At 35.1% G+C, this 12058-nt stretch overlaps 1 protein-coding gene across 2 annotated transcripts in view; it reads right to left on the reverse strand.

Moving 5' to 3' along the window:
• The window catches only part of SCAPER (S-phase cyclin A associated protein in the ER), a 166782-nt gene that overhangs the window by 43829 nt on the left and 110895 nt on the right, over positions 1-12058 (reverse strand). For both annotated transcript variants that reach the window (XM_062000213.1, XM_062000212.1), the window contains one exon: positions 4594-4717. In XM_062000213.1, coding sequence (XP_061856197.1) covers positions 4594-4717 — 124 coding nt within the window. The remainder of the gene's footprint in view (positions 1-4593; positions 4718-12058) is intronic.

Genomic DNA, 12058 nt, shown 5'->3' on the forward strand with positions numbered 1-12058 from the left:
GACTGAACTGCATTAGAAATGACTTGATTCACAGAGCTGACATCTAAGTAAGGTACTTTTTTGCCAACCTTGATGCTTCTAGGTGCTAGTCCTCAGGCCTCTAGAACAGAAACTGGAGTGATAATAGGATTTTTAGTGACCTGCAAAGTAGAACTCCCCACGTGGTCTTTTTATTAGAGGTCTGGAGTCCTATCAGGGCCACAACAGCTGAATACCCTGGAGACAGAATGCAATTTCAAAATGGATTGGAAAACCTGAGATTTTTGCCTTTGATTTTACAATTCTTGTCATAATCGGTGCAAACAAACATGAAGCTGCCTTACCTGTTTCAGTACAGAAGATTAAAAAACAAACCACGAATGGTTAAGAAACCAGCAACTGGGATAGAATGTAGACTGTTATTTTGAAGTATTCAGATTAAACAGCAGCACATTCCAGTGAAGGAATGGTGGAGAAAAATTACTTCAGTGTGACTAGATAGCCAGATTAGCTTACACCCTATCAAAATGATGGTATGTCATGAGTAAAATTTCATACATCATTTTCTAAAATACAGTCCAGATTTAAGCACTGTACTTCGGAGAAGAAAAAATACACAGCAACTCATTTTCGATCTCTATATTTGTTTGATGTTTTGCACATGTCAATGCTCATTTCACATATTATTATGTTCATTAATTATTTAGATTTTTCATATATTATGCACTTAAAAGATTGCTTTAAAAAAATCACAGTGATCTGGTTTGAAATTTTCAAAATTTCCACTAGATCTATAAATGGCAATCAACTCCAGCAAGTCAGACTGCTGGAGGGAGACTGGCAAGACTGGCTTTTTGTTTGCTTTTCAATTTTGAAATCTAGCCTATATTTCGCATGATTACATAGTATTATCTACTTAAAGGAATAAAAATAATCTGATTCTAGCCTTTAGCAATTAATCTTAAACAGAAGAAAAACAGCCTAAAATGTTATTGCATGTGCAGGATATTAGGAATAATGCACATGAAATAACAGAGTTCATAGCAGTGATGAGCTGGTCGTTTGCAATTCTGTGTAGTATGCAACCCAAAATTGAAGCCATTAAGAACCCACATAATTTTGCATATTTATATGACTGAAGAAATATAACAAGAAGAATGTCTCAATTTCCAATTCTTACTGAGTATTATCATAGAATCATTACAGTTGGAAAAGACCTTTAAGATGATCAAGTCCAACTACTCACTTCACACTGCCAGGCCCATCACTAAACTAAACCATGTCCCTCAGCATCCCCCTGGGCAGTCTTGGACAGTATCTGACAACCCTTTTGGGCAAAAAGTTCTTCCTCATTTCCAATCTAAACCTCCCCTGATGCAACTTGAGGCTACTTCCTCTTGTCCTGTCATTCATTACTGGAGAGAAGAGACTGAACCCTACCTCACTACAATCTCCTGTCAGGGGCTTGCAGAGAGTGATCATATCTCCCCTCAGCTTCCTCCAGACTAAACATCCCCAGCTCCCTTAGCTTCTCCTCCTCAGACCTGTGCTCCAGACTCTTCCCCAAGATCTTTGCCTGTCTCTGGACATGCTCCAGTGCCTCAATGTCCTTCCTCTAGTAAGGAGCCCAGAACTAGACACAGTACTCGAGGTGCAGCCTAACCATCGACAAGTACAGGGACAAAGTCCTCCCCCATGGATCAGACTGCTGCATCCTGACATCTCCACCCAACAGCTCAAACGCTGGCTGTGCAAAAAGTTGAGCTTGCAAGAAAGAGACGCATCTCATGAGAGAAAGGCTTGAAGCGAAACTCACAGAGGCAGCACCTTGTCCACACCTATGGAGAAGGAGCTGCAGAGACACAGGAGCCAGCAGCCTGTGCCTGGAGGTAGTGGAAAACAGTGGATGTAATTGAGTTGTATTATGTTTCAACTGGTAACAGTGTGTATGCTATAATGGAACAGACACGAAGCAATGAACAAAATCTTCTGAGGATTTTTACTGGACAAAGTGGTCTCCTCCAGTTTGTTACACTCAAAAGTTTTTTTATATTTCCATTTTACCTGCAAAAATATAGTTAGATCACAAAACTGTCACTTTTCTTCATGTGAAATCACAGAAGGACAAATACTAAAAAAAGCCCCCAAACCCCTGATCTGTTTACTAAACAGGAAATTACTTACAAACGCAGGCACAAATATGTACAGATTTTATATATATTTATATATGGCTTTTTCAGATATCTTCATGGGAAAGCACAAGGCAGATGGTACTTGACAAGAAAAAATAAACAACCCCAAATAAAAAAACTATCCTTAGGTGCTTACAGTTCCATGTAATTACGTGTTTCCCTCAGTGTGAAACCTTCCAAAGTTCTCATTATTTTGCAATTACTTTCTATGTACAGGAGTCAAAGAAAAGTGAGGATAGCAATGTGTTGAGAAACGAAGTTACAACTCAAGCACAAGACTTCTGTTAAATGTAGGTGGGAAGGTTTGATCTATTAATCACTGAAATCAGGGAAGACACTACTATTGACCTCAACAGACACCAACTTAGGTATTACCTGAGCTAAGGAGGTAAAATGGTAAGTATGAGATAAAGGAAGGTCTCAACAGGACATTTAACTATTAATTTGGGTAGAGTAGGTATCACAAAAACAAAAAAAAAATATACAGTCCATTTATTATTCTGCTATTCCCCATTGGTACCCAAGGTTTTATTAGAGAAAAAGTATTTGGGTTTTTATATAGTTCTTGAAGTAATATTTTGAGGAGAAATATCTTATCTTGCATAAAGAAAAAAGAAACATTTTGTCACCAACAAGAAGTGATTGTTTTAAAATGTAAAGTTCCAAGTTTTATTGAAAGTGAAGCTGACATCTCACCTGACTGATGAATAAAACCAAAACTAAGTCCACATGAAATTGGTGGGAAATAAGGCTCATACTGTCTGTATTCAACAATATATTTAAAGGCTTTTAAACATGGATTCTTTCTGTTTCTGTATTCAGAATATATTGGAATACTTGTTTAAAAATTTGTTAAAACCTTGCAAATACATATTCTAATTTATTACTCCTCGTATTACTTGTGGTTTATTTTCCAGCACTAAGTGGAAACACACACAACATGGGCAAAGGCAGCATCGTTCACCTCACCAAGCCAGGAATACTAGAGACAGATACATTATTTGGAAGGATGTCTTCGTATTTTGGTATTCAAAGCTTGATCCAATTAGAAAAGCACTCTCCATTTGTCCATTTCTTTTTGTAAGAAAGAAAAATTCAAATTTGACCTGATTTATTATATTTTCAAGACAGAAAAATCAGGGTTAGAAAAGTAGCACTGTATTTATTTTTTTGTACTTAAATACGTTCTTCATGAAACTATGAAGATATCCTAGTTTATAGTCCAGTTTTGCCTGAAGAGAACATAAGAGACTTTATGCATAGGAAAGAGAAGTCCACTGTGGATCATGGGAAATGTTAAGCTTTAATTACAGTTTTGCTGCAATTCAAGAGGAGTATTTGGCAACAGACTGGAAATAGCTCTAAGTAGTAGTAAATTTTTCTTATATAATATCTCTAGATGGCCAACATTTCCCAAGAAATACCCTCTGTATTCTTCAGGAAAAGTGCAGGTCATTTGCACAGTGCTACACTGAGAAAAGGGAAGGTGTTTGGCATTAGAGCGAATCTTGGCACTTGTCAAGTGCTGAAGGATTTCATCTCTGGTGTAATTACCCACAGTATCTGTGCTCTGACTCGTTACAGAGAGCCAGCAGTGCTGTGACTGGCCCAGCACAATACATGCACCTTTCACTAAGTATATTTGAAATCTAATACCTGGAATCCTCTTGGAAAGATTTGGCAAAGAACAATGAGCTAGCAGCTACTCAGAGGAGAATGCACAGGTTCATTTGGGTGTTCTTTGTGTCAAGGACCTTTGGACTATCTTTTTAAAGTATTCGTCAACAGTCCTATGCCTTGTTGATTCTAACAGCATCATTTGAATTATTTAAAGTATGTACATAACTTTTCAATTAACAAACTGCTTGGCTCATGAAAAGACATACACACAATTTATAAGTAGAAAACCAAGTCTAAATATCTTATGATGAGCAGGTCACTATGAATTAAAAATGAGTTTTCAAATAAAATATTTAATGACATTTCAAATTAAATGAAACATTGGAAAATTAAAACTTTCACAGTTAAACAGTCTTGCTATTCAAGCACTTCAACAAATCTAACTACAGCAATGTACTCACCTGACTTATATTCCTGATACTGAAACAGGAAAAATCAAATACAGAGGGCCAACATGTAGTATTCTATATTTCAAATATTACTTTAGGGTGAACTAAAGAAAAAACTTCAGAAAACATTAAAGAACTCACTAGAGTTCCTGATACATATGTTTTTGCAGAATTTATTAGTTGAAGGAAGTATATCCACTTGTATAGAGGTATAGCAGAAACTGTTAACAAATATAGAGAATCATAGAATCATTCTTTTGTGCCTTTATTCTCACATATATCTATATATATACTCAAAATGTTCTGTTTCTGACAAATACAAAAACTTCAGAATTAAAATAGCTCTTACGTACTGTAAACTGGTGTATCAACAGGTCCATTAGAAAAGTGATCTTATTACTAAAAAGAACATAGGTGCAATTTTCTGTGCAATTACTGCAGGTGAGGCTGTAAGCATTTACTGCATTGCAGAGTGACCTAAAAAAGAAAGGAAAGAAAAATAACAATTTTAGTTTTTTGAAGAAAGCAAAAGCAAATAAATGGAAACACCTCACAAAACAGTCTTTGAGCAGTTCACATTCATTTTCTTAAACTTGGGAATCCAAACAGAACAAAAAATTTACAAGAAAGCAATTAAATAATTAATTTCTTCAAAACAGTAAAGTCGTATTTACAGTCATGCACTGTACAGCTACAGCATTCTTCCCTATTCAAAACTCATAACAAAATCTACACAGAATGTCAGCTAATTTCATATTTTGGATATATAATATATTCTTGATATTTCTTACAGTAATATCACACAAAAAATTTGGGTATAAAGTCCCTATCCTAGCACAATCTTCAAGATAAAAACCCACTATGAAGTAATTCATAGTTACTCACAGTATACTGGCACCAGCTTCAGAGAGAGGTTATTGTGTAGAGCCTGTGAATTCATGCAAGGAATAGAGGGGACTGTGCAAGCGAAATGGAGCAGGTGAAGTTCCCATCTAAAAAATTCTACCAACATATTATGAACCACTGCTGTACAGAGCCTTGAAGTGCTACCGTGTATGTACAATAGCATCGATGGACCCACACCTATGGCTGGCAGGAGAAGGCAGCGAGTTTGCAACAGAAAATCATAAATACGAGTCAGAGAAAGCTCCAGATGTACAAAACATGCACAAAAATTCTTGGCATCCCATGTAGTAATTTCCATCTGCTCCTATTTTCTCACAACAGGATTTGCAAGGAAGCTGGGATGTCCTAGAGACTACTCATAGGGAAGATAAATCTGACCATGGTCAATACTATTTCAGAATAAACACGAAATTCATTTATTGAACTTTTCTTACTACAAAAGGTATCACTGGTACTACACAAATAGACACACAAATGCATCATAAATATAAATAATAACAAATGAAGATGGCTAGAAATTCAAGGTGCTTGTCTAAAGTAAAGCAAAAAGGACTTTTACTTTGTGGGTTTTTTTAACATGTGAAAAAATGTCACTACATTTAAACCAGTTCCATGGAAGAAAATGAATTGAATGTAGTCAAAAGATCATATAAAAGTGGAAGTGTAACAAGCAACAAGTTATTGTGGAGAAATCAACAAAGCTGGTATTTAACATAACAAGCTGCAGACTAATTCAATACACTTATGAAGACAGAGTTGAGTTTCATGTTTTATTTTTCTCCTAAAACAAATAGCTTTGAAATAACAAAGCTATTAATGTAGTAAGGAAGGCTGCTTCATTGATTGCTATGTTCATTGCTGTGGCATCTGATTACTTAGCATGGCTCCCCAGAGTTGAAATGGAAGCATCTTACATAGATACATTGTATTTCTCAAGCCAAGAAAAGCTGGAAATGCTCTGAGGTCAGAAAATTTACAGTAAAATTGTTTTCAGTTGTACTTCTAGATTTTCTCCAGCTGGAGAAATAATTTTGATTTTAGAAAAAAAGCATTACTTTGCTTGGTTTGATCTGTAAAAACACAAAAACATTCCTTTCTTAATCATACTACCAGCTGTATTAACTTTCCTGTAGGTAATTAATTTTACTGCCTAATTAAATCAATTTCAATCTGCAGTTCACATGACATGAAAACAATATGACATCATTATTTATTGGTCAAAGGCAGGTTCCTTTTCACGCATTTCACCAAATTTTTACCCTATAAGGATAATACTTATACAAAATTCAAGTAGTATGCTTCATGAGCATTTTTTAAAACTTGTTTTGCAACAGGATTCTTTTCTATCCTGCCTACCTAAAGGTATTTATTTCACTTTCCTCAGTAATGCTGAAAGGAATTTTCATTAAGTAAAATTTTCATTACTTTTACTTTTCGTTATTATTCTTCTGTGTAGGTGTGTTTACAGAGAAAGATGAAACTATATTGGTTGCTTCTAGCTTCAGTTGAAAAGATGATGCTTTAAATCAGCATCTGTCATTTTATCAGCTATTCTAAAATAAAGATTAATTCTGTTTAAATAGAAACATTATACATTGCCCAACTTGTCAAATATGAACTTGGTAGGTTAATTTATAATTTTGACAGCACTTCAGAGCTTCTTAGGTGATCCAGTTAATTCACTGTAATAACGTTTTTTGATATATGGGATTCCTAATTCCTAAGAGGATCATTTATTTTACATTTCAAAACACAAACAATTCGCACTTTATATCTAGATAGAGCAAATTCCACTGTAATAATGCATCAGGCCTTTCTATTTCCCAAATGAATCTCATGTCAGAAAAAGTACTTGCATTTTCAGAGACTCAAATAATGCATTTGAAAAGGTGGTGCAAGCAAATGGATGTCAAATTAATTTTTCACAACAATAAAGAGGGTTCTTTTAATTGATAACATAAGCTTGTGAACTACAGTTCTAAACGTCTAAATACATTCTAATCACGGCACGCTCTGAACTGTGATTCAGTTTCACATTTTTTTTTAATTCAAAATTAGAAGTGTCAGCACAGAAGCTGTCCCCAGGTGGTTCGCAGTGTTAAATGGCAGATTAAAGACAGCACAACTAATTTCTTTACTTTAATCTTATTAAGGGAACAACAGCTGTCAACTGTCACCATTTCTGCACAAGGCCTCTGAGACAAGCATAGTGCTGCAAATGTCAAGCCAGAACTTTATTTAACCACCAGTAAAACTCTATGGGATGAAAAACTCAATTCATTTCTTATCATTTTTTTCCCCTGTTGGACACTCTGACTGCTCCTAATTCCAAAACTTATCTCAAGAGATATCAAAATCAGTTGATATAGTAAAGTATGAGCCTCACATAAGGCAGCTGTTTATTGATTACTGATGTTGCTCTAAACTTTGTATTACACCCACAAATCAGCTTTAAAGCTATGTTAGACAGCATGTATACTCAAACCATACAATAAGTCTGCCCTCTGAGTAAATCCAATTATAAAACCCCTCATTATGGTACACAAACTTTGATCCAAAAAAGAAATTTCTCTTTAAATCAGACAACAATATGCATCTATATGTTATAGGAAGAGGATTCATTTTCATCAACATTTTCAAGCTAGATTTCAACAGTTATTATCTATGTATGTGATTTTCTTTAATGCTAGCACATCTCCACTTTTCTGAATTTGCCTGATATAAACAAGTTGAAAAACTGGAACTTTTGCTAAAAATACTGAGGCAGCATAGTCTGCAACCACATAAAATTAATCCAACACAGTGCATCAAATAGGACATGTGGGTGAGAACTCACAACTTTTGCTTCATAAAAATCAGGGAATCATCACCATGTAATAATGAACCTGTTTCAAGTGTAAAGGTTTTTCACATTTCATAAGAGGATGTGCTTTACCAATGACGAAAATAACCCAAAAAGCTCAATTTGGCAGTGAGATAATACAAAACAAACCAAAACATTATCAAATTCAGGATGTGTTAATTAGGTAGTGAACTGCTCATTTGAAACCAGTTTCAATACTATGCAGCACTCTAATGGGGAACCAAAGTGATCAGTATTCAAAAGCTGAGTACATAGAATGGTTAAAGAACCACCAAGGTAAGAATATGGATTGAAACTGCACCAACAAAAAATTTCTTTTAAGGTAAAAATATCAATTTTAGCTCTGGAACACTATACAGAACCTTATACTTCACTCGGGGGGTCTATTACACAATCAGAAAGCCTTAAACACTCACAATTACTATTTTGTCTGTGTTTTATATTATTTAAGGATATTTAAATAAAAATGAGTTCAGCGGTCAAGTAGTTTCAACTAATAGAGAGAAGGCAAAACTCAGCATCAATTCTCCTTCAAGACATTTCCAAAAACAGAACAGTTTCATTCTGAAATGTTACTGTAGTCATGAATAAATTATTGCAGGACAAGTAACAATCAATCGATTAACGTTGATAGAATTTTAAATTCTTCCAGTCCCTGGTTTATCAATCATTTCATTGGGAGATTTAGCTCCTAATCCAACAGTTTTATAACATTTCACAGAGCTCCTTTAAACAATAAAACTTGTTCCTGTACTGCACAGGAGGGCAACACTGCTTTATTCACAACCCTGAGAGCTTGAAATCCAGCTCTGAGACAAACAGCAAGAACACATCAGGGACAGAGATAGGTGCACAGTGGTCAGTCTCTTTATAGTATTTTTATGTCCTTGTACCAACTATTAGGTTTCAATTAGTGTCTCTCTAGAAGGAGTACCCTTACAAGAAAATAAGAAAACCTGCTATGCACTTTACATAAGAAAATTCTGAACAATCATATGGAAGTGGGTGAACAGAAACGGTGCAGCCAAAGAAATGCAAGCACATAACACCAAGTAAATTTTTTTTAAAAAACAAGCTATAAACCCTGTTCTCAACCCAAAATAGTTCTTACTGAAAAAAGTAATTCCTATGAATGCCATCCATAATATTAAATGGGCACAATTTCTTGGTTTTATATATGAAATTTTGGTTTGAGGTGTTTTACTCACTTAAAATTTGCTTTAAATATATGATGCAAGAAATTGTATGAATAGAAAAGATACATCATCATAAAACCAACTTTACTCATGTCTTGACTTGCAACAGATGTCCTTCTTTGTTTCTTAAACAACTACTGCTAATTTATATTTAAAAACGCTGTTCAACCAAGGAACTCAAAGTATTTCACAAACGTTAATTAAATAAATCCTACAAATCTCATTTGTTAGCAGATTGGTTACAATTTTCAAGGCCAGTAACATGTCACAGCACAAAGGGGCTAAATAAGTTGCGCATACCAAATATGCAAGGCAACACAGGGGATGAGACTCATCTTCTGGTCTGGATCTTAAGTCATTCTATTGGTTTGCTGTGTAGCTCTCATTTGCTTTTCAGTAGAAGCACGAGAAAAATTCTTTAAGACTCCGAAACCTCTTGAAATTCTACTCAATGTGTCTTTTTTTTTTGTGGAGAACCAAACAAATTCAAGAAAATTACAAAATGCTACTTCAAGTAGTAAGGTGGCTGGACATCAACTTATATGTTAACATCAATAGTAAAATTTAATGTAATCCACTGCTTTCTCTTTTTCTTCTTCAGTGATTTATTTGAAGGGAAGAAAAACTGCCCAAACACCAATTGAATCATCTGTATCTTAAGTGTCACATCTTTTTCACAGCATTTGCTGTCCTGCTGGTCTAACTACCAATCTGGACAGTAGTACAAAACAACAGGCATATTGTTAAATCTTCTGATAATAAAGCTTTATCTTGTAGACATGGGATTAAAGTTCTGAGCTGCACCATACTGCCAGGATTTTGGAGAAAGAGAGATGTAGATAATAGCCCATGTAATCTCCTCACCTACTTGTAAATAGCTTAGCCTCATCATGAAACAACAGACAAATTCCCAATTTAAGATCAGCACAAATGGTTAAACATTGCAAGAGCACACAAACAATCTTAAGTACAGCAGTGTCCCTTAGCAAAGCATATTTGGCTAGGGGAAGACTGGAGGGTGATTAATGAAAGGTCGGAACCCAGCTTCTTTCCACAAGGCTTCGCTTTGCCTTTAAAAAGAGAAAACTGCTGCTTCACTGCATACAAAGTTGAAGTCAGGGCGTCAATTATATTTGCACAAAAGAGAGAAAAATAATCTCAAGGTCATTTAAAAATTACATGCGGAGAAATGTGATGATACAAATTTTCTTTCTCATTTAAAGAAATATCTGTACTCTATGATTTTCCTCTGGTTTTGAAACTCTCAGACATTCCATGTTTAAAGCAATACATTTGAAGAATTTCTTAAACACTTTTAGTGAGACCATACTAATAGGCATTAACATGGCTTCTCTAAAGCAGTCAAGATTGTGCCTGTTTCACACTGCTGATAGAAAGTCCCACCCTCTGGAACTATTGCTTGGTCTTGATTGGAGTTGTTGATTCTGCACAAAATATATTGTTCTCTATCAGAAAGGAGATCACAAATATCAGCAGAGCAGGCTCTGCATCACATGCAGCAACATGAAGTTCACTGTGATGCTTCTAGCAGACTCTAGACTCTCTACACTAGACTACAGAAGTTAGATCCTTGAAGAAAAAGAACTCGATTAGTGCTGAGCTTCAGAAAGCAAGACCCTGTATTAAATTACATGCCACCTGATGTTTAACTCCCAAACTACTGTACTTTGAGATGCCTGGCCACAGCATTTTGCAATACAGCTGAATGAAACACTGCATTTCAGCAGTGGAGCTCAGCTCTTTGCTAGATTTTTTTAAAATATAAAGCTGCCGGAACAGTTTATATTCTTTTCTGCCTTGGCATTTCTTTCGGAAATACAGACAGTTAAATTGTGCATTAGCAAACAACATTTAAAACATTTTTGAGAGGTTTTAAAAAAAATTGTTATACACCAGTTTTAGATATGCTCAGGAATCTGAGAAACCAGTTATACTGGTTTGAAATAGGTATGAGATAGAGTAACTGTCATAACGAGGAGAACCTCTGCTACATCGCCTTGGATGTTTCTTCTTTTACACGAATGTAGCTGACATAGGGCTTAATTTACTGTCACTCAACTTCCTTTGGAAACTAATGCATCCTCATATTGTCTAACAAGCTTCAAACAAAATATTTTCACTAATGTAAACACAATGTTCTCCACCGTTCTCAACAATGGTAACCAAAATGAGACTATTCCTAAAATGAAAGAACAAAAGTTTAAGATGTATAGAAGATAACATTCTAAGAACTTGAAGCTAAATTTAAGCTAAGTGCAGACCTCTTCCTTGCAAAGTTTATCCCACATTGATAGAGGTAACTGAAAATTACAACATCTGCAAATTAGTAAGTCCAAAAGCTGTTGCTGAGCTGCTCACCACAGGACCAATTCAGTATTGCTCATCACTGGAGCTGGATGGGCTTGCAGCTAGTACATTCTGCAATACTTTAGCATGAAGGCAGGAATTTCACTCTCTTTGAAGAGCAGACTTAAGATATTAAAAGTACATTCTTGCCTTGGTGTATTTTCTTAGCCTTTCATACCTTTACTGTAATATATTAATTGACAGTTTTAGTCCAAACTCTCATAATGTAGCGCTTAAATTCTAATCATTACAATACTAAAATGTAGCTACAAACAAATTATGACAATGGTACACAACGGGATCTCCTAGGCTTGGTTTCTCTTGTACTAAACTCATGATTATGTCTGTTCTGAAAGCACATACGTGCATTTGAATGGATAAAAATTCCAGTTAGAAAGTAGGGAAAAAAAGCATGTTGTTATCAGTTTTTGCAGGCACTCTGTTTAGACATCACCTTTTTTTTAAGGATTAGACATTTAAGCTCTT

The sequence above is a fragment of the Colius striatus genome, chromosome 7 (assembly GCF_028858725.1).
Source record: "Colius striatus isolate bColStr4 chromosome 7, bColStr4.1.hap1, whole genome shotgun sequence".
NCBI classification, from domain to species: Eukaryota; Metazoa; Chordata; class Aves; order Coliiformes; family Coliidae; genus Colius; species Colius striatus.